General features: G+C 30.4%; 1 protein-coding gene across 1 annotated transcript; it reads left to right on the top strand.

Moving 5' to 3' along the window:
• The first annotated feature begins 8234 nt into the window (after positions 1-8234).
• On the top strand, positions 8235-23986 carry LOC115967309 (probable LRR receptor-like serine/threonine-protein kinase At1g07650). The gene is made up of 24 exons (XM_031086385.1): positions 8235-8311; positions 9535-9718; positions 11915-11986; positions 12076-12144; positions 12221-12292; positions 12381-12452; positions 12567-12638; positions 13950-14021; positions 14114-14185; positions 14358-14429; positions 14522-14593; positions 15389-15457; positions 16300-16365; positions 16725-16787; positions 16868-16903; positions 17011-17051; positions 17285-17661; positions 17730-17925; positions 18256-18396; positions 18984-19102; positions 19247-19457; positions 19560-19797; positions 20553-20703; positions 23549-23986. The coding sequence occupies exons 1-24, from the start codon at positions 8269-8271 to the stop codon at positions 23921-23923; spliced, it is 2955 nt and encodes a 984-aa protein (XP_030942245.1). The 5' UTR covers positions 8235-8268; the 3' UTR covers positions 23924-23986.
• Positions 23987-24779: the final 793 nt, after the last annotated feature.

The raw sequence follows: 24779 nt of genomic DNA, 5'->3' as shown, positions 1-24779 counted from the left end.
CTGGAGCATTCAATGGCGCCCCATGAACTTTGAAACGACAACAACAATTATAAGACGCATTAAATCACACTCCCACAGGTGTAAATCAAAGAGGGAGTTAACTTCATCTCTTGGGAATTAAAATCCCACTTTTCTCCTCGGATGAGAGGGAAAAACCGGAATTTTGAAGGGCTATTGTAGGGATAAAGGCCTAGGATGACACGATGAGCCTTGGGATTTTGTCTGGAATAGCTGAATCGTCCGAAGAGAAGCAAGACGTTATCAGGACTTCCCACTGAGAGGCATTCAAGTGAGGGACGAATGGAATGTAATCCGAGGAGGGGCTCTTACTCGGATATGAAAAAGACCGCTCAAACACATACTCTAGCTACCAAGGCAACCCTCCAAGAAGCTCCCACAATAAGAATGTGTCTCGTAAACGTGCAAGAAGGAAGTAAACTCAAAATTATCTAAGGGAAAAGCTGCTACCACTGCATTAAATGTATTACAACTACTTTTCTGGCCGCATTTATATGGAGAAGACCTCTGAACAGTGTTACCTTGGCGAATGCAACTCACAGAGAGCCAAAGAGGGTGTCTGATGGGACGGACACTTAAGTAAGGACTCAGGTGAACGACAAGTGTAGGATCAAGATGGCTCAGAGGGGCTATATAACATGAAAGACCCTCCGTGAAATGGGGAGGAAAATAATTGTAAGGAAATATGTAATAGAGCTTTAAACTGAAAGTATAGAAGAATCAACATCCTCGGCCCAATCCGAGAGCATTGTTCCTTAACAAGTTTTTGTTATCTTTCTCATTTTAGCACTTAAATCTTTTTTTCTGTCACCTGGTTTACGCTAGCCCAATTTCCCAACCCATTCTCTACAAATTTATTGTTTTAGGCTGTTTTAGGCTTAATTCCATACATTTGTTGGGCCAGAATCCTACAACCAGTCCTTACAATTATTATTATTATTTTCAACATCGTATTATTGGTGTACTAGTACTTTTTTGGCTACCCATTTGGTTACAAACTTGTTAAAAACTTTTAAGACAGATTGATGTGATAAGGTAAGAGACTTACAATTCAGTGTTGTTGTCCAATTCTCCCATGTAAAAGCATCTAAATTGATGGAGACATAACTTTAGCAATATGGCTCCACAAAGAGCTATTTTATCTATTTTACATTCTTACTTTACAATACACCCAATATCAATGATCTATATTTTTAACTATTTGATTAAAATGATATAAAAAAATTCATTAAAAAGCAGTGTGATCACATACCAAAAGAGAATTTTTATCAAAAAGTAGTGTGAACACAACAATTTAATAATATTTATTTTTTACATATGAGCTACAGTGCATAGCTTGTTGGGTTTTGTGGAGCCTAATTATGTTTGATTCGGATGACGACCCGACTCGAAATGATGTTGCGTGGTTTTTAATGGGAGATTTTCTGAGGCTTAGTCCATGGAGCAGAGGCTTGGGTCTATTGACCTAAGCTGTAACCCGTTTTGTAGCCCATTGTGAATCCTATGCGTAGGATATAGAAACCATTGTTTTGGTGATTAGGGTTTTTTGATATAGTTTTTGAGAGAGAGAAAATTGTACTATCGCACTTTGTATTTTTCTCTGATAATAGTGAAATTCCTGCAATTCCGTGGACGTAAGCAAATTGCCGAACCACGTAAATGTTGTCTTGTGTGTGTGATTATTTTTTTCTTTGACATGTGTTTTCTCTATTTTGTCTCTCACAGGTTTGGAAATTTCGTGTTAATTCCCTACATAGCCAAAAGTAGTGGTGCACTGTAGCTGTGGAGCCAAAAATATGGCTTTGGCTCCACCAATGTAGCCACAATTTGGTATTTGGTGGTGCCAAAAATAGTAATATAACTTTTTAGCACCATCGATACTAGTGCTCTAAGAGAATTTGGATTTGAATTCCACTGCCCAGCTTGTTGTATAAGCGGAAAATTGAAAAAAATGTTGAATCGACAAATTGTAATTTGTACAATGTTTCTTACATATAGCTCCACCATTAATTAATACCAACTAGTGTGTAGTCTCGTGCACATGCACAGGTATAATTTTAAAAAAATCACAAATATACTGTTCAAATTATACTTTTTCTTAGAAGAGGTTCAAATTATATATGGTATTAGCGTACTCTTTTTTTAAATCATACATGTCTAAATGGGACATGTGGGGAGAAAATGGACTTCAATTGAAATCCAATTTAGAATCTAATTGGATTTGGATTTTTTCGATTTTTACATTCAATAATTCACTTGGCACAAAAATTAAAAATTAAATGAGACATGTGACACAAAATTGAGAATCCAATTAAAATCTAATTGGATTTTCTCTAAGCTTTGACTATTAATATATATATATATATATATATTATACATCAATTACAACATGTTACCCAAAAAATGGTGATTTTTTTTAATAAATTTTTTCACTAAAGTTATTATTTTATTATATTGTAAAAATTATTCGATTAATAATGATGATCTACACATGGAAACAAGGAGGGAATTTTACTGTGTATATATAAATATAAATATATTATTATTTCTCAAAAAAAAAAAAATTATCGTAGCATTAAATTAAGCACGTGCTACAGTAAATGGAATTCCAAACAATGCATAATTGTATAAAACACATTGAATGAAGTAAGGCAATTACTGAATTTAAAATTTACAAAAAGATAATCATGAGAGGTAATCACACTTTAATTATTTGTAGTTTAAAATGTTACACTTTAACTGCGTGAGGTTTAATTCAATTCCTAAATAAAAATGATCCCAAGGTTAAGAAAAATTGCTTGTTTAAATCGTCGTTTTTAAAGAAGTGAACTCAAAAAACAATATAAAAAATCTCATTACGTACGCTATGAATAAATTGAATTCATAAATCTATATATATATATATATATATATATATTAAAAGCCAAAACTTAGAAAAAATTAAATTAGAATCTAAATTAAATTTCAATTGGAGTCCAATTATGCGCTATGTATTATGTTTAGCTTTTAATTTTTGTGTAAAGTGAATTTTTGAATGTAAAAATCGAAAAAGTCCAAATCCAATTAGATTTTAAATTGGATTTCAATTGAAGTCTAATTTTGTATTACGTGTCCATCTAATTTTTTAATTTTTGTGACAAGTGAATTATTGGGTACAAAAACCGAAGAGTTTAAATCTAATTAAATTTTAAATCATATATATATATGTGTGTGTGTGTGTGTGCGTGTGTGTAATGAGAAACCATTACATATTTAAAAAATTTATGATTTAAAAAAAGTGTAAGTTCATACCATGTATAATTTCAATCTCTTCTAAAAATATATATATATACAATTTGAACTTATAATTGTGATTGTTTTTAATTATACCCGTACATATGAATGGGGTTACACACTAGTAATAATATAAAAATACAATTAAACCTTATAGAGACACTTTAACCACACCCAAAAAAAAAACCTTAATTATATGAGCAAATACATTATGAAACAATGAATTTATGAATTAATTAACAAATACACTTAAGCCATATATGATTAAAGTTCAGCTTCTTAAACTATATGTATATCGTGTCTTCTGATGTAGAAAATGCCTCCCTTTATCATAATGAAAAGTAATAGTTGTATATATTCAATTATTATACGTCTATCAAAAAAAAAAAAAAGAGTAAAGTATAATAGTATTAATGTATTATACAATTCATAGTTCCAAGTGTGTCCTTGTACCAAAAAAAAAAAAAGTGTGTCCTTGTACGAAACTAAGAATTTATTTTAAACTCATTTTAGAATGTTGACAACCTAGATAAGATCATCGACTTGGAAAAGACCCAAATCTTATTTTCAATAAAAAAAAAAAAAAAAAAAAATTCAAAAGAAAATAGAACTGAAATTAATATAAAACTTCTATATTTGGAAGCAAATTTTAGGTTGCATGTTTTTGGTGTAAAACATTTTAGCCACCCCGCTATGGCTAAGGCATGCCTCCACAACCGGAAGCCCCTACCCTCTCAGCTTTTCAATTGAGCATCAATTCGAACATCATCGCTTGCTTTCAAACCACCGACTAGGACGAAAGTGACTTCATCGATAATAAGGAGTTGCAACACACGCTCTTATCTGTTTTAGACGTTTTTGCCTGCTTGGGTGCAGGTCAATATTGGTTGATATTTAAGGAAGGTGTGCTAGGTTTCTAATGGATTTTGACTTTGAGTGGGTAATTGGTTTGCTTGATCACAATGGCTTGAAGAGTTTTAAAGCAGGAGGACCTGAGTTTAATTATTGTCTTCTCACTCTGTCTCTCCTTTAAATTTCATGTATTGGGTTTCCTCTATTAAAAGATAGTTTGAACCCACATGTGAGAGGAATATTAAAATTATGTAGTTAAATTATTAAATTTACAATTTTCTAACAATTTACACTTTTAGAAGAATGGGTAATTTAAAACTTAGGCTATGTATGACATCTTTGTTGAGAACGCATTTCCAACTTTCAAGCAAAAGCTGCATTTTGCAAAAGAAGTCGACATGTATCATTTATGATCGAGCTTCTAAAATAAGATAAATGCATTTTACGTAGAATACATTTTACAAATTGTATTTTCTAAAGTAGAGATAGTAATAAAAAAGAATGAGGATTCTAATTATGCAATTTGTTTCTACTTTAGCTAAATTAAGTCTATTTTTATTTATTTATTTTTTCTTTCCCCTTTCTTTCAATTTTCTTCCTCTTCTATGTTTTCCTGTGTGTGTGTTCTGACACCACCACAAAAATAGTCTATATGCGTATCCTCGGTCTTGTTGTTGCATAAATCACAGACTCAAGATCATTTACATTGTGCATATCGTTATTTGAGTTTATGGAGAAAGATTATTGAAGCCCTAGAAGAGAGAGAGTGAAAGAGGATTGGAGGGAAATAGAGAGGGGATCATGGTTGGATTGGGGGTAATGGACAGGGAATTATGGTTAAGGAAACTGTTGTTTAGATCTAGAGAGAGAGAGAGAGAGAGAGAGAGAGAGAGAGAGGTTCACAGATTTTGGAGAGGGATAATAGAAATTGTGAATTAGGAGAAAAATTCTTGAATTTTGTGAAAAAGGTGGTAGAAATTTGTTGAATTATGGAAGCGTGAAAATTGTAGTAAATAAATTGTAGAATTTATTTGGGAGATTGGAGAAATGGTCTAGGGGGTATGGTTTTTCTTTTTAATTTATTTTTTCTTCACTTAATTTTTATTTGATTAAAAGTAAAACTTAATGCTTTTTTTGGGCATAGATTTTTTTTTTTTTTTTTTTTTGTTCCTTGTTAGGGTTATTATTTAAAAAGTATATTAATTTCTTATATGTTTTTGTTATGGTTGCATCTTTGTAATTTCAGTGATGACACGATGTATTTCACTTTTATTATTCTTATAATTAGTGGTGATTGTATTTAAATAGATGTATTACAAACCTTTATTTTCGGAATTTTATGTAATGGATGTCAATTACAACGTATGTCGGCCTTTATGGGTACAATTTATTTATTAAAAATCATAACCTTTTTGTTACTATAATCATCCTAATAAAGTGCATGTGCATTATACAATTTTTTTTTTCAAAGTAAACGCAGTTTCATTTAGTATAACTTCTTTTCAATAAAAAAATTAAGCATAATATCTAACACGTTTTTGTTTTTTGTTTTTTTGTTTTTTTTTTTTTAATTTTTAAAAATTTTTATTTTCAGCAAATGTTTTCTATCGTAATACATTTTGGAAAATGCATTCTGTTGGAATGCTTTCATGCTCTGTTTGTTTCAACATTAACATTTTCTAGAAAATATTTCATTTTTCAAAGAACATTTTCTAGAAAATTGTCTTATTTTCCAGTGTTTGTTAACGACCTTGAAAATGAGTTTGAGAATGTTTTCTAGTGTTTGGTACGCAATTTTTTTAAAAAAATATTTCTTATATAATTTAAAGCATGTGTATTTTGTAAACCAACTAATGTAATCATTATAAATAAAAAACTAAGAATGAATTTGGTTTTCATGCTAAAATTTTGACAGTGAGGGTGCGAGGAGAGAAAAAGTAAAGGGAAGAGAGAAAGAGTGAAAAAGCTTACCATGAGAGAGAGAAGGCGCCAAAAAATTATGTTTCCCATGGTTACAGACGAAAATAATATTTATAGGAAATGCAATGCGTGAGAGAGAGATTGTTTTTCAAAATAATTTTTTGGAAAACAACCTATAGAAAATAAGTCTTATTTTTATTAGGATTTTCTGTTGACTAAAGATAGTTTTCCATTGACTAGTTTTTTTTTTTTTTTTTTTTTTTTTTTGTACTACCAAACATTGAAAAATGTGAAAAACTATCTTTAAAGAAGGTTTTCCAACGAAACAAACAGAGCATAATAGAATTCATTCTTGCAGTAGAGTTAATGAACACAACTGTAATGAACTGGCTCTAAATCATTTATCTCTCATGCATGCATGTTCCAACAATAGTTCAAGAAAATCCATGAAAATTCCTATATAAGAACCATGAGAGAGAGAAGGCGCCAAAAAATTATGTTTCCCATGGTTACAGACGAAAATAATATTTATAGGAAATGCAATGCGTGAGAGAGAGATTGTTTTTCAAAATAATTTTTTGGAAAACAACCTATAGAAAATAAGTCTAATTTTTATTAGGATTTTCTGTTGACTAAAGATAGTTTTCCATTGACTAGTTTTTTTTTTTTTTTTTTTTTTTTTTTGTACTACCAAACATTGAAAAATGTGAAAAACTATCTTTAAAGAAGGTTTTCCAACGAAACAAACAGAGCATAATAGAATTCATTCTTGCAGTAGAGTTAATGAACACAACTGTAATGAACTGGCTCTAAATCATTTATCTCTCATGCATGCATGTTCCAACAATAGTTCAAGAAAATCCATGAAAATTCCTATATAAGAACAATGAGCGAACACATGTGCAGTGCAAATAGTACCATAATATTCAAACCAATAATAACACAAAAAAAGAAAAAAAAGAATATATCAAGTAGCATGCACACACACAAAACCACATGAGTTTATGTGAGAAGAACGAAAACCACATTGGTAGAAGTAATAAAAAAGACGTGTCAATTAAAAACGTAATAGATTGTTTGATTTTAAAAAGAATAAAATATAGAAAACAAATATATGTGAACGACTTTAATTAATTTTTTGAGAATTCATAACTGATTCCAAAATTTTAAAACTAAGATTTTGTTGTTGTTGTGATAATATTCCTATATTTAGGGTTAGTGATGAGTATAAAATTTTCAAAATAACATAGAGAGAGGATGCAATAGTGGTGCGTACAAACCCTAAATACACCATACCATATATATTTCATAATTTAGAAATACTAAGGCTCTATATTCTACTTCCCGCAGCAAGAGAAAGCCCCACAGTCAAAATCAAGAGAAAAAAAGTCTTCTAGTTTGCAGCTTGTTTTCAGACTTGCATCACCGACAAACTAAAATAAAGTCTGAAACCGAGTGAGAAATAGGATTACAAAGTGGAACAATAATTGACAAGTCTAGTCCGCTAGTTGTAGCCGACGTTACCATATAATTCTAGCTAAATCAACTACATATTGTAAAAATTGAAAAACCTTGAAAAAAAAAATCAATTTAAAGACTTTTCCGGGTTAAATGTTAAGATTAAATGTCCGTTTCCATATGCATATTTGGCTTTTTATATAAATATATATTTTTGTTGAAATTGAGCTCAAATATACTTATACTTAAAAAATTAAGATTTTAAAGAAGCAGCGTTATATAGACAAAATGAATTAAATGCTAAACGAAAAAACTCATGAAAAAAAAAAAAAAAAAAAAAAAACTCATGACAAATGGATAGGACAAAAAAGAAATGTTGAAAGCTAAACGAAAAAAAGTGACATGATTTTTCTAGTTCACATATGTTAGCTTTTCGTAGATTTTCTAATTTAAAGGAATCTCTTTCATGTGTTACTGATGGGACGTAGACACGTAGTCCACCGTTGAAGGTTGAAAAACACAAACAAAACAAACAAAAAAAAATTATTGAATGTTAATGGCCCTACTCTTTAGAATGAAGGGTCCCTTTAACATTTATCAATAATATGATGATATTCTATGTATGGTAAATCAGATATGCACTTTGCAAGAAGAGTTCGTGAAGTACAAGTCAGCGGAGCAGAGATGATGACGGCAAGGCTTCTTCCTTACATTATTAGGTTTATAGTGCTCTTGTTAGTTAAGTGCATGGCAGCACAAGCAGGGTCAGGGCATACTCTTCGTGATGAAGGTGAGGACTTCTTTAATTTCCTCCGATATATATATATATATATCTTCGTGATGAAGGTGAGGACTTCTTTAATTTCCTCTGATATATATATATATATATATATATATATATATATATATATATATAACTTGTTATTTAATTAATATTTAGAAAATCCAATCGTTGAATTACATGTTCTTAACTTGCATGCCAATTTTCATATCAATTGGATGCTATTTACCATTTGATCTATAAACTCATTTTTTATGCATTATTTTAAATTATAAAAAATTGAATTTTAACAATTGATTGATGACATAGCTATTAATCTTTGATTACTTCGAAATTTTGCAAGCATAAAGAATATACGAAGATAATGTAATCTAACGGTAGATTTGTCGATATTCACATCCAATTAAAAAATATTGAGTAGTGTAATATTGTTTAGAATTACACTAGGTGTAACTTGAACCCAATCCTATATATATATAAAATTTTGTATATTTCTACTTCATAACTTCAAATTCATTCAAACCGGTGGGAATGGACATCTACACATTCAGAAGTGTATTGAAGTGCTTGAAGGAGAAATATACAAAATAATTTTTAACTCGAAGGGAAAAAGAAAATCTTATATATTACCTTAGAGTTGTGACATATTGTCACAGTATCTCCTAACATGTGTCAAATTTTATATGTTGATTTTTCTTTCCAAGAAAAAAAAAAAACCTAAAGTAATTCTTTTACAATGCTATATATATTTTTAAGGTCTTTTGCAATTAACTCACCTTTTGATAATTCAAAATGAAATATAAAAGAGGGAGAGAATAAATATTGATACTTTTTAAGTTAATTAAAAATAAAAAGTAAAAATACATTATCTTTTTAAAAAACAAGGCCTACATAAAACATTTTTAAACTTTCAAGTATATGATCATATTTCTAGTACTTTTAAGTTAATTTATTTTTTAATTTTAATTTTAAGTATTTGGATAAGTTGTTTAAATTTAAATGTCTTATATTTAGATTAATCCTTTTAACTTCATATATTAATGATTATATATTGATTATTTTTATTTTTATTGGTTACTTGTTTGAAATATATGTTTATAATCAGCTTAAATTATGAATGAATAGCTTAAGCATAGCAATAATTATACTAACTCTATAACTAGGCTTGAAAAAATAAATCTAAGGCCAAAAAAAGAAAAAGAAAATTTAATTAAGTTTGATTTATCATGTAGTGAAAGCCCTTGGTGAAATAGCTTCACAATTGGGAAAGAAAGATTGGAATGTCAATGTGGACCCATGCATAAATGAGCCAAGTTGGTTAACGCCTTTATCAAAGTTGGATTCAAGGCCACTGTACAACAATTCTCTCATCTGTAATTGCTCATACCCAGATAGTGTATGCCACGTCGTCGGATTGTACGTAAACTTTCATTTTGATAGATTAATTATTTATTTTGGATGAATTAAATTTGTTTTTTTTTTTGGGGTGAAAATAGAAGAATTTTTATTTATTTAGTCACCAAATTACAAAATTGGCACCATTAGTGGATGCCTGGTTTCAAAAGATTTTAGAGAGCACTAGATCTCTGGGAGTGCTTATTTGCAAAAGATCCTATATAAGGGTTTGATACAAAAGATGGACATTGCATGTGGCGGCTCCAGGATTTTTTTATAGGGGGTTCAGCAATGGCAAAGTTAGGAATTTGTCATTTGTCATGAGGAGTGAGTAAAAAATTAAATGATTAATCTTTTTTTGTATAGATAAACTTCCATATTATATACAATAATTTAAAATAATATTCTAAATATAATTTAGTATACAATATAACTATATTATACAATAGTCTAAAACTGTTATAAAATAGGTAAGACAACAACTATTGAATGCATAAACTAATATAATTAAATTACTAATCATACATTTTTGTTAAGTTAATAATAACTTATTATATTTATATGTAATATAAATTATATAAAATAATATGATAAAGAAGGAGAAGACTAGTAATACACTTAAGAGTAGGACTAGGAGTAAATGTGAAACTAAGAAAATAAAATAGTAATTGATATAAGTTTTTGCTTTTGAAGTGGATGACTTCTTAAACATACACATAGACATAGTCACTCTCTTTGAATTGGAGATAAAAAGAAAACTAAGAAAAAAATAGAAAGGAGAAACTGAGATAAAGAGAACGAGGAAAAAATTACAAATATAGATACAAATTTGTACAGATGTGTTGGTTGTAACAGTGATGTAATTTTTTTTTATTAATAAAGAAGAAAAGTGCAAGGAAAAACAACTTCACTTCGTTGTCAACTGTAAAGTAAGCCAAAATCATGGAAAGAATATTCATATATATATATATATATAATTTTTTTTTTAAGAATAAGCAAAATTTTTGGAACTGACACAATACTTTCAAAAAAATTCCACAACAAAATCTAGGTGGTCAATTGTTAAAGGTAGTTAAAAAAAAAATATTGTTTGTTGTGGATCCAGATAAAAAGTAGTTACAATTTGCCTCATATTATTGTAAAAATATTGTGAAATTAAAATTAAGATGATCATATTCAAGCTTCAAGCTCATTTCAATTGGGTTCAAACAAAATTTAGGATTAGGGTGTTCAAAATTTTATTTTAGGGGTCAAAATGAAAAAAATAAAATAAAAATTTTATATATAAAATTTTTGTTTGGGCCAGGTCAGGGGGTTCATTTGAACCCCCTGGCCTTAATGTAAAGCCGCCCATGGCATGCATTCTTGAAGTCTGCTTCTTTACTTCGTTCCTCTCTTACTAGACCATCTGTAACACCATTAACTTCATGGTAGATGAATTAGATTGGTTAGTCAAACAAAGCAAACTTCATAGTGCGTATATATACTTGACATTCAAAAATTAAACATAATTTATTAATTGATATTTTGAAAGTTATATAGGCAAGAACTTTTATTTGACAATCGCAATTGTTTAAGACCATCTATGAAGACTTTATTTTTCCCTTGATTTGATAGTTATAACTTAATGGGGCGGAGGAATTTGAATCTTGATTTTTTTTTTTTTAATTATTATTTTTTTATATTTTTTATTGAGAACATCAAAAGAGAAAAACTGGTTGAGCTATAAGGCTTTTAACATTTACAAGAACTCTTGAGAGCATATTTTTGTTTCACTTATTAAGTTATAAACCTTGGATGTATAGGGTACTTTCTCCTTCAACAATTCCATACTCCTTGTACTCTTCAAGGATGCTATGTCTTATCCACTGACATCTTTGACATTTCATCTTCAACTGAAATGCTATCACCTTCAACTTAAGATAGCTTCCTCCACCCTCTATAAGTTTCAGGGGAGATATTAATATATTCCATATGTTATTTAGCACATTTCAATATCTTTAATATTAGTCTTCATTTTTAGGTGTCAAGAGTCTTATATAGTTCAATTGGCATTAACAACTCTTGGCATTTTCAATTGAGCCCATTTAGGGTTTCAAACTGTATAGATACATGGAGGTTTTATAATTTTATTTTTATTTTTTTTATGTATCTCTCTCTCTCTCAACAATTCAAATTACATGTAAATATTCTTCTATAAATATCCTTGTCACACAGGTTCTTTGAAGCACAAGATCTTGCCGGTGTGCTTCCGCGAGCTCTGGTGAAGCTACCTTACCTGAAGTCCCTGTAAGAAGAGTAACCATTATTTGTTTTACTAACTATAGCTTCCGAAATTGATTTAAGCATCTAATTCCACCATTTCCACTTGATTGTAGTAATCTTGATCGTAACTACCTTAGTGGTAACATACCTAGCGAATGGGCTTTTATACAGTTGGAATCTCTGTAAGTGACTTCTCAGCTTGTGTCCAAGATTAGCTATAAATTCTCATTCTTATTGAATTAATTGAATTTGCTTCAGGTCAATCAGTGTGAACAATTTATCAGGACCAATTCCAAGCTTCTTGGGAAAAATGACCACACTAAAACATCTGTATGCTCTTATTGTATCTTTCTTTCTCTCCTATCATATAGATAGTAAAAATATGGCTTTAATATTTAAGAATATATTATATACTCAGGAGCCTACAAAACAATATGTTTTCTGGAATGGTTCCCCATGAGTTTGGAAATTTGGTTAATTTGGAGAATCTGTGAGTATTTCTTTACTTTTTCAAATAAAATTTGATTATTCATTTCTAAATTTTCATCAATTTGCTTAATCCTTACACATGAAATGATTTCAACTTTCCTCTTGACAACCGCAGCATTCTTAATGCTAACAATCTCACAGGAAAGTTGCCAGTTACTCTTACTAATTTGATCAAATTAACGGATCTGTAAGTGGTTATAACCCTTTTTGTAGTTGAAATTATTTTTAGTCGGCAAAAATATCTTTTTGGTCCTTATATTTAAGGGTTATTTTCAATTTGGTCCTCATTTTAATTTTTGGCAGTTATTTTGATCCTATTTTGAAATTGTTGTCACTTTGGACATTCTCGTTAGTTTAGTAATAATAGAAGACTAACGAAACCAATGAAATACTGACTGAAGGTTAGTGGAGCACAAAGTAGAACAGAAAAAGATATTTTTGTGTTCCACTTTATGGGTTTATCCTCCACCAATTACAATTTGAAACATACTCTTTTCTCTTTTCTTATAAAATACCCTATGTTTAAAATGGAGGGAAAAAATCAAACATATAGCATACAATGATTGGTTAAACATAAAGTGGAACATAGGATTTTTGTATTCCTAACTGAACACACTCATGACAAATAGAAAATAATAATAATTACTTAATTGCTATTAAAAAAATTGTGTCAGCATCTCAATAAATAAAAAATCTAAATCAGTAAAAAAAAAAATAATTATTTTTTAAGAAAAGAAAAAAATGATTTTGAAAAGACACTAAAGTTTTCTTTTTATTTCCTTTCACTTTCTTTCTTGCTAACCAAACACAACAACAAACCCAAAGAAATTGATAAGCCTCCACTGAACTCATTGAATTGCTAGAAAGCACCACCGCTTAATTGTTTTCTTTTTTACGTGTAGTAATACAATGTTAGAAAGTATATTTTCATGGACAAAATTTGACTACAAACTTGGTTAAAGTTTTAGGCTTCAAATTACTCTAAAAAGCTAGAGCTTTAGGGTGTGTTTGGATTGAACTTATTTTTGTTGAAACTGAAAACTAAAAACTGAAAACACTGTAGCAAAATAATTTTTAAATGTGTGAATAGTATCGTGGGACCCGTAAACAGTGCATGAACAGTACCAGAATAGTGCGTGAACAATGACATTTGTCTCATGAACAGTAAATTTTGTCTCCTCCCTTAAACGCGTGAAAGCAAAAAAAAAAAAAAGAGGAAAACACGACGTAGGATTCAGCGGAAACGCTGAATCCAAACCCACACTTAGGCTTCAAGAGTTTCAAATCTAAAAGACCAAAATGACCGTTATATATATATATATATATATATATATGAGGTCCAAATTGAAAATAGACCCTAAATATGAGGATAAAAAAAATATTTTTGCATTTTTTGATTTTACTTGAAAAATAATTTTAGTCCTTCTGGTGATTGCAGCATTCTTATTACTGTTTGTATTTTGTTCAATGTTGTTTCCATTTTGGGACACATATGCAGTAGAATTAGTAGTAACAACTTCATTGGAAGAATGCCCGACTTTTTTCAAAGTTGGAATCAGCTTCAGAGATTGTATGTGCTTTCTCTTTCATTTTTGATCTAAATCTCTTTAAAGTAAAGCTTTTAGGTGTGATCTAAATCCATTTGAATTGTGCGGTTAACAGAGAGCTCCAAGCTACTGGTTTTGAGGGGCCAATTCCTTCTAGCATTTCTATCTTGAGTAATTTAACAGAGCTGTGAGTTCTGCCATTTAAGTTAACGTACAGTTCTTGAAAAAAGAGTTAACAGTTCATGAGATGCATAATATCTAGGATACGTTCATGCCATATGATTTTTAAATTATTATTTTTTTTTTTTCGAGTTCTGTTGAAGATCACTAACACTTATTGATGGTACAACTCTATGTAGAAGGATCAGTGACTTAGTGGGAGAGGGTTCAAAATTTCCAAACTTAAGTAGCATGAAAGGCATGAAAAGATTGTAAGTCATTAGTTTGTTGAAAATTGCTATGGATTGGAATGCTAACAAAATTTACAGCAGTTTTGCTAACAAGAAGTTTATTTACGTTGTAGGATGTTGAAGGGCTGTAATATCTCTGGACCAATTCCAACATATATATCAGACATGACACAACTTTTAACTTTGTAGTGCTCCTTTTTTTTTTTTTTTTTTTCTTCACTAACTGGAAAATGAGTGTATTGCAGCCCTCAGATGATTGGACAGACAACGGTCAATCATAAATGAAACCAAAATGAGAAATCCAGCAAATCATACATCAGTAACAGTGATTAATATATATATAAAAGACAAAACCAAAAATAAAATCCAAAAAAACCCAATAATCAAGTTAAACACTTAACCTAGCTAGAGAGTGTGTATGATGAGTGTATAAGGAGTGTGGGAGAAGAATTTCCATATATATTGTAGATATGTACATATGAAGGTTTGATTTTTTTTTTTTGGTAATATAACCAGATTTTTTTTTCTCAAAATTTTTTTTTTTAAACAATTTGATAATTATAATAGGAGAGTGGGAAGTTAAACTCTAGATGGCTTCGTATGAAAATGTTAAGAGATGTCAGTTGAATTACAATGCTCTTAAAATATAATAACTAGATATTAATATATAGAAATTTACGGACTTAAACTTTAGGTCATACTTTATTTTCTAGAAACTAGAGCACATATTTATTTCAATAAAAATTAGAATAGAAACTTAAGCTAAAATGGGTGCTATTTGAGGGAGATGGTGGTATCAGAGCTCATAATTATCTCGACTGATTAATGAGTTTCTAAATCAATTAGTTCATTAGTTTTTATAATTTATTGTGTTCTTAATTTTAACTTGCATTCTTTTAGTTAGTTGACATTTTGTGTCATAACTTTTTTCTTTATTCAGTTCAGATTTATAGTTATAAACCCTTTGTTTTTTCTTGCAGAGATCTCAGTTTCAACAGATTGGATGGAATTATTCCATACTTTGGTGGTCTTACAGATTTGACATATTTGTAATCTTCACAACAAAACCCTTAACCTAGTTCAATTGTAGAGTAAATTCAAATAAACAATTAGGCAGCTAAATCGCATAACCATATATGTAGCAAGGTTTGGCTTTTGGCCAAGATCCATGGGTGAATTTGCAGTGAACTTCACTCTGTATAAAGTATAAACCCAAAACGAGAACACTCTCCATTTCTTTTTAGAAAAGGTTAAATGGTGCACTATATTAGGGTAAAACACATAGCGATATTGTTTTAGTTCAATTGTCTTTGGAAAACATAACTTTTTTTTTCTTTATTAGTTAGTGCAGCTATGAGCTTATATACACTGTGTGTTTGGCATCCTCTTAGTTTAGCCAAAATATTTGCTTAAATCCATTTTTTGTCCCATCTTTTACCAAATAAACTTTTTTCTTTTTGGTAATAACCTAACATTGAATTTGGAAGAGAGAAACACAATGAAATGAAATGCTCTGCTTGATTATCATTGAATAGAAGTTATGTTTATATACATAGAGTCATTAACCCAGAATCAAGATAACTAACGGCTATAACAGACTTAACAAATCAGTCCACTAATAACTAACTTAAGTGGTACATGCTCAGCACATGAGAAGGCCATTTTGCTTACTAACAACATTACAATACGACATGTAGCTCAGACTACTTATTACATAGCGCAACACAAAACTCCTTGTAGCTCAGCAGTGAATGTTGATCTTTCTAAATAGCTAACATATTTTTTTCCCACCTTTTAGCAAATAAGCTACTGAATTTTATAGGATGCCAAACATAGTCATGCTATATTTGTTTAGTTGGTGATATTGTTTTTTTCTTTTTTTACTAAATAGGTGTTTGACAAGCAACTTGCTCACTGGGTTTGTTCCGGACTGGATCATGAGCAGAGATAGTAAATAGTATGAGTTTTCATCTTAAATTCTACTTCAATTTTGCATTTACTTGTGAGTCTAGAGAAAGATATTTTTAAAGTTATTAGTTTATTACCATGATACTATATACATAACCTTGGACAAGGCTCTTAGACTTGGTAATTCAGGTGGTTGACTTGAACTGGTTTATGGTTTATAGAGTAGAGAATTCTAAACTAATATACGCCTACAATAGGTTTTGGTCTCTTGGACAAATATATTAACACTTTTCACCATGAATAGTTTAAACTATTAACAATTTTAGCAAAATACTCTTAAAAAGTACTTTGTTGTTCTTGTTTGGAGTTATAGCGAAGTACAATATAATAATCATGCTTTTTGTACAGCCAAATAGATCTTTCTTACAATAACTTGTTAGAGCGCCCTCTACCAACCTGTCCAGATAACATGTAAGTCTGCCTTCTCAAGGTTTACACACTTTGCTCTTCATAACCTTTTCAGAAACTAACTGATTTTTCCTTTGCATCAGAAATTTCTTCAAAAGCTTTTCTGGAAGGGACAAGTTGTAAGCTTCAAACTTGTAAACTTTTACGAAGAACCGCTACTTTTTTTTTTTTTTTTTTTCAATTTATTTGGGATAACTGACACTCTTTATCTACTTCACTAATTAAGAACACTTCATGAGTGCCTGGATGAATCTCCATGTTCAAAAGGTAATCATATATGAATATATCTATTCAAATCAAATTATGGTGAGGTACATGCTTCAATTGTCTAGTCAGGCATTCCTCTTTTGTAATTTCCTTCAAAAATGAAAAAAAAAGAGTTTAATTAAAAATTTCATCTTGTACAAGACAAATACATAAATTAGTTAACAATAAAATGGAAATTTCATTGCTGTTCTATCATGTCAGCTTGTATTTGATTTAGTGTTGCTTCTATGTAGATTGGTATTCAGTGCATATAAATTGTGGTGGGAAAGCAACCACAATTGGAAACATTAAGTATGAAGAGGATGTTGACCCAGCTGGTGCAGCGAAATATGTTCGTGTGAGTGAGAATTGGGGGTTCAGTAGCTCTGGAAGATTTTGGGGTATTAACACTAGTGCAAATGACTATATAGCAAATAATGTATCCATACTCAGAATGAATGAGTCTGAACTATACACAAGTGCACGCGTTTCTCCCCTTTCAATCACATACTATGCCCGCTGCTTAGCAAACGGACCTTATAAAGTGAAACTTCACTTTGCGGAGATAGTAATCAGAGACAATAGATCTTTTTCTAGTGTTGCCAGGCGGATATTTGATATTTATGTTCAGGTATTCTGCCAAATTTATTTTTATCTTTATATTACAGTAGAGGAGTTAAATGAATTAATTTGCTGCAGGAAAACTTGGTGTTGAAAAATTTTGATATTAAAAATTCTGCACAAGGGGTTGATAAAGAAGTTGTCAAAGAATTTGAAGCAAATGTAACGACCAAAATTTTGATGATTCGCTTTTATTGGGCTGGGAAAGGAACAACAGCTGCCCCAAAGAGAGGAATATATGGTCCTCTCATATCAGCTATCTCTGTGGAAGCTGGTAATTGTATTAGAGATTAAGAATCTTGATGTTGTCCAATTTCTTCCACACTCAGATTAGATTGATGAACTATGGAATCATAGGAATTTAGATAAAAGACTCCATATGTATCTGCATTTAGATAAAAGACTAAAGACCATGTTAAAGTGCATTTAGATGGGTGACAACAAAAAAAATTTATCATCATCTTCATCATTTTATAAACATGCTATGCCAATTTGTCTTTGAGCCATATGTTTCTATCCTGCTTTGGATTTTCTATATGGTGATAAATATGTTTCAGAATGCAGTCTTCAAATTATTGTCCTTAGTTATTTTTATTTTCTATAGATTTCAGTCTCCCTGATGATGGCAAGATAAAGATATCCATTGTGGTCGGAGCTGTAGTTGTGGTGCTACTCCTCATTTTTATGATTTTGCGCATTTTTTGGTGGAAAGGCTGTTTGGGAGGGAGGATATCACAAGAAAATGGTAATCTGTGCAAATCTTATGTGTATATTAGAAAGGACTGTATTCATTATCTCCAAATTTAGCCAGAAGTTGGAACATTGTATAGAAAATGAGTTTTTTTTTTTTTTTTCCTGTATCTGTCCCTAGATGATCAACATTCCAAATTACACCTTCAAAAGAAACTGCATGATTTTAGGGCTTAGAGCATATGAACCTGTGGAATCATTAGAAAAAAAAAAAATTATCATTGCTTCTGTTATTTTATTCCCATTCTGTGATAAATGAATGGAATATTTCGCCTTTTCATCTATTTTTTTTATTCCCAATAAAGTACTTGTAATTGAGAAAGAAGCAAAAGACAAAATCTAAAAATTTTGGGTTGGGGGGGGGGGGGGGTTTATGTACTCGTTCATATATTTTTCTTTTTTCTCCCCCCTTACAGCTTGTGTGTTCAACTACAATGTAGTGCCTTCCAAAGGCATGTAATTTTCTTCTCCTCTTTAAGAATCATCTAACTAGTCAATAGGTATGCATTTTTAATTGGTAAAAAATTGGTCTTGTTATACTATGAGATGCAATCTGACATCTTAGCCTGATGCCTTTGACAGAGTTAAAAGGATTAGATCTGCAAACCGGTTTTTTTACATATAGACAAATAAAAGTTGCCACTAATAACTTCAATGCTGCCAACAAGATTGGGGAAGGTGGTTTTGGATCAGTTTACAAGGTATTCGAGCTCTTTTTCTATTCTAGAATAAATTTATTTTTCCATCCTTTCTTTTTATTCTCCTTATTGATCCCTGGCATTAGGCGAGAGAGATAAGATGAAATACAAAGCTAAAGAATGCATTTTTTTCTATTCTTGATGCAGGGTATTCTATTTGATGGTACTGTAATTGCAGTTAAGCAACTTTCATCAAAATCAAAGCAAGGAAGCCGTGAATTTGTGAATGAAATAGGCATAATATCTGGTTTACAACATCCTAATCTTGTTAGATTGTATGGATGTTGTATTGAAGGAAAACAACTATTGTTGGTATATGAGTACATGGAAAACAATAGCCTTGCACATGCTTTGTTTGGTAAGCTAGTTTTTCATACCTTACCATGCTAGTCCATGCATTTTATGTTGATAATAGAAGAATTAGGGCGAAGCACTAATGGTTTCTAAACATCAATTTTAGGTCCTGCGGATGGCCGGTTAAAATTGGATTGGCCTACAAGGCAGAAAATATGTGTTGGCATAGCGAGAGGTCTGAGTTTCTTGCATGAGGAATCAACAATTAAAATTGTTCATAGAGACATTAAATCTACTAATGTGTTACTTGACCAAGATCTCAACCCTGAGATCTCTGACTTTGGTTTAGCTAAGCTAGACGAAGAGGAGAACACACACATTAGCACCAGAATTGCTGGAACAATGTGAGCTACCTTCCTTTATTTTGCCCCCTTTATGCTTCCTTTTGCAGTCTATTTTCCCCTCTTTTCTATTTCATCACATTTGTAGATCTTGATTATGAGTTATTTTGAATAGATTCTGATATTATAAGACAATAGTGTTAGGTTGTTGTCCTAAAAGTATTCCAAAATATGGTAGCAATAAAATATTTGCACTAAAACAAGTATAGAATGTTGGGAATATACACGAATTTGCAAATCTGTGAGAAGCGAAAAAAAGAAAGAAAAATATCAAACACAAAGGAAATTGCACACATAAGAAATTACATGATTCGACAATTTGTCTATTTCCATAGAATTGTAGTGATTTTACTATATTTAGGGAAAATATACAAGATTTTGTTGTACAGTTTTTCTCTCTAAACAACATAACAAACCCTAATATGAAGCAACGGTATTTATATCCCACATAGTGGATTCACAATGGGCTAAAAATGGGTCAAAAGAATTTCCCAAGGTAGAAAAACTCCCATTAAAATGCATTATCTCTCTAGTACTCAAGAAATGATCCACTTTGCCACTTAGAAAACATAATCGCTTCTAGTTCAATATGACTAAATGCACTTATATGGTGGTCGTATTAATTACATTATTAAATGTGTAACAGTTGATTGGACAATTTGGTAGTTTGAAATGGATTGATGTTGACCTTGTTAGATTTAAAAGTTCATAAGATCATACTAGTGAACCAAATATCATAGTAAGTTTATGTCTTGCAGAGGCTACATGGCGCCAGAATATGCATTATGGGGCTATTTAACCTACAAAGCTGACGTTTATAGTTTTGGTGTTGTTGCATTGGAAATTGTTGCAAGGAAGAACAACATAAAATATCGACCAAATGAGAACTTTGTATCCCTTCTAGATTGGGTAAGAAACTTCCTTCTCATTTTGTTTTGAAAGTTACAACTAAAAGTTCTATATGAACATTTTTTTTTTTAGTAGACAGTATGAACTTGAGTAGCTTCTTTGGAACTATTCCATTTGACTATGTCAATTTTATGTTTCATTGGGCTCAAGTAGGAAAATAAACATGTAATTGAGGCAGAGTTTGGCCAACATGCAGTTTTTTTTTTTTTTTTTTTCCTTGCATCTTTATGGTTCAAGCTGCATAAGTAATTTTTTTTCATTGGAATCAAAATGATGTGTTAATGAAATCTTAACATTTTGTGGTTGAGTAACATTGCTTGATTCTCTTCACGAGAAGAACTTGGGTTCGAATCTCCCATCCTCCATTTGTTTTAAGCACAAAAAGAAAATATTGTGTAAATTTTTTTAAAAATATTGAAAAAGTCTATTTTATTTGGAAAATAAATAAAAGGGATGAATTTACAAAAAGAATGATTTAGTTGATTGCATTAAATTTATAACTAGTCGCTAACCCGACCGATGCACGAAAAAATATTTAAAGAGTTTTAAAAATATAGTAGTAATATTTTCAAAAGATTTTTTTATTGTCATGTTATCAAATTAAAGACATTTAAAAATACTTAAAGAGATTTAAAAATAGTAGTAATGTTTAAATGTTATCAAATTAAAAAAAAAAATAGAGATAGTGTGACTATCATGTATTTCTTGATATAAAATAGAATATAATTGATATAAAATATAGTTCTTACCCCACTGTCACCAACCACAACAATACAAAGAAAAGTAAATAGGTTACAAATTCGAGAATACTGTGTTTTCCAATAAAAATGGGTAATAAAAATAAAAATAGTTATCATCAGAAGCTTAGATAACACATTAACAACATATATAAATCCCATACATATTTGTTTGCTTGGTAAGTGGAGGAAAAGAAATAAATTTTAGACTTGTGTTTGATACTTATTTGGAATTTAATTGTATTGACATTTATTAATTTATTTTCTTGTTTTGTTTATGAGAAAAAGGTTGAAAAAATAGAATATTTTTGTGGTATTTTATATTTTATTGTTTTTGAAGAAAAGAATCCTTAAAATTATAGAAGAAAGAAATTTAAGGACCTCAAGCTTGACCGGCTATAGACTATATGTTACGGCAAGAACAGAGCATATATATAAATGTTAGGAATACTGTTTCGGTTTGTTTAGTGAAACAGAATATTTCGGTACCGGCCAATTTTGACATATTGTTTCAGAGTTCCTAAAAGAATAATATATATAATTTCTTATCCTATTACTTTTTTATTAAAAAAAAACATAAAATTTATATAAAATTTGTTATTTTAAAATTAATCTAACCAATTCACTTAAACTACTATTACTTTAATTAAAATACTAATTAATTTTTTTAATTCAACAAAGGTAAATTCAAAAATAAGGCTAGATAGTGGCTTAAACACAATGTTTGGTGGACCATCTTTGTTCTCAGTATTTGGAAATACGTGTTTCAAAAACCCATGTTTTGAAATGCCTGTTTTGAAATCACCTCCAACCTCTTTTTAAACAATAAACACTAGTTTTGAGTGGCATTTGAGTAATTATCTGAACAATGAAATGGGCCCACCTGGTCAGCTTTTTTTCCCATCTTGTCTCCTCTCTTCTGAAGATTAACGCCGAATCCACACAGTCGGTACCAAATCTTCATCTGTCCTGATTAAAAAATATTTATTTTGTACTTTCTTCTGCTTTTTTTACAATCTAATACACATATCAAACACATATTTTATATTTTTGAACACTGAAATATGTTATTTAAACCATGATACCAAACACATTTTTTTTGTTTTATAAACACTTAAAAACATGTATTTCAACAATACTTTTTAAACTATAATTTTCACATCTTTTTAAACAGTAATTTTTGAACTCAATGGGCCTTCATAATTTGGCTAAAGCTCGCTGCCCAACCCAACTCTTTTTACAACATTTTATTATTTTTTATTATACTATTTTCCTCACTAGCCATATTTTACTTTCTTCTTATTTTTAATTTTTTTTCTCATCCACACACGTCTTCCTCCTTTTGAATTTCATCTCATCTTTATGCACACATTAGCTGACACACAATCTTAACTTTTCATCTTTCTTTTTATTTTTTTACTCACAGCAACTTATCTCAGTTTCCTCTCAAGTCTTTAGTCTCTCCTCCATTCTATTCTCTCTCTCTCTCTCTCTCTCTCTCTCTCTCGCTGATGAAGATCCAAATTTGTTAAGCATGATTGCGTGAGCCACAATATTCTGCATATGCTTTATGCTTGATTTTCTGCATATGTTTCGAGTGGACTTGCAAACAACCTTATAGGAATCCATTGCTTGGATTGATGAAGCAGGTAGCTGCTTCTTCAATTCCTGAAAATTTTGATTGCCATCAACCTGAAACTGGGGAATATCAAGACCCAGTGTTGAAGGAGCCTTATGGGCCTTATGAGATCAAGCTACTGTTGGAAATTGAAATCAATGGAGCAGAGTGTTTGAGAGCTTCTTTTTTTATAATCGTATTTTAATTTTTCTTTTTAGTGGTATCGGGTATTATTTTTGGGGAGAAAGTGGTTTTTTATTTTTTTATCTTTTTAAAAATAATACTGATGTGAAAAATCATGAGTAGTTCAAAAAACAGTCAAAAGTTTTGATTTTATAGTATATATAGATTAAAAAAACTCTTTTATTAATTTACTAACTGTTTTTTTTTTTTTTCATCATTTAAATTGGTATTCTATTGTTTGCTTACGTTTTCTTTTTTAATATGAATTACCTTTTCCCTTCCTAATTCTCTCTTCTTTTCACTTCAGGCCTTCGTTTTACAACAGAAAGGAAATTTGATGGAGCTGGTAGATGCAGAATTGGGTTTAGAGTTCGATAAGGAAGAGGTACTTAGAATGATTAAAGTAGCTTTATTATGCACTAATCCATCACCAGCGCTTAGGCCAACTATGACTTCCGTAGTGAGCATGCTTGAAGGCAAAAGAGTTGTTGATGAATTGGCTTGGGATCCAAGTATTTATGGTCATGAATGGAGTTTTGGAGCCTTCAGAGACCAATTTGGTCAGAACCCACGACCAAGCTCAATGGAAACTCATAGCCTAATTCAGTTATCAAATACAACACGGAATAGCTCTTCTTCATCAGCCCAGGATCTCTATTCCATCAATCTAGACTCTAGGTAATATATATAAGCAACTAAGCCTCCAGCTTATGTGACAAGCATTGTGCAAGTTTAATGATAAGAAACTATGAGCTTTGTGGATTTACTTCCAAGATAATACTTTGAATGGACAAATATTTTATTTAAGATGAAGCTAAAGGTATTTTCTAAAATTGTTCCCTTTTGATGATTGAAAACTTTACATTAGACAATATAGTCTAAAATTGCTTACAATTAGGTTCACTTGATTGAGGATATTAAAAAGTAGGAGGATAAAAAATGGAGTAGTGATGAAAAAGTGGGAAATAGAAGAGATGTTAATTAGCTTTTGTCTGTCTGGTTGAGGGTAGAAAAATGGAGGGATGAAAAACTTTTTTATTTAGTTGAGAAGAGAAATAAGAGGATGAAAAATATAGTTGATTTAAATTTACTCTCATGCCCTTATTATATAAAAAAATAACAAATTAGTGAAAAAAATGATGAACCAAAAAAACCAAAAAAAAAATATAAAAAATTATAAAATCCGAATGAAAAGTACCAGAAAATGACAAAATCCAAAGAAGAAAACCGAAGAAAAAAAAAATGAAACAAATGGATATCAGAATAGGACAAAGAAAAAAGAGAGACAAAGGGAAGAAAGAGAAGAAAATGACAAAATCCAAACATGTGCTTTTTGGACCACGCAGGCTAAAATAGGAAATTAACCTTAATTTTCAAACATTATAATTAGTAGGCTAAGTTTTCAAACTATATTTTTTACTAGCATCTCGAGACTAAGAGGGTCGATTTTGGACTATAAATCGAGTCTTTGAGAGTTGGTTTTTATGTTTTGATCGGGTTTGAGGTGGCAGTTTGGCCACGTGGAAATCGAGTGTTAG

The sequence above is a fragment of the Quercus lobata genome, chromosome 11 (assembly GCF_001633185.2).
Source record: "Quercus lobata isolate SW786 chromosome 11, ValleyOak3.0 Primary Assembly, whole genome shotgun sequence".
In the NCBI taxonomy this organism is placed as follows: Eukaryota; Viridiplantae; Streptophyta; class Magnoliopsida; order Fagales; family Fagaceae; genus Quercus; species Quercus lobata.
This window is presented reverse-complemented; position numbering and strand designations above follow the sequence as displayed.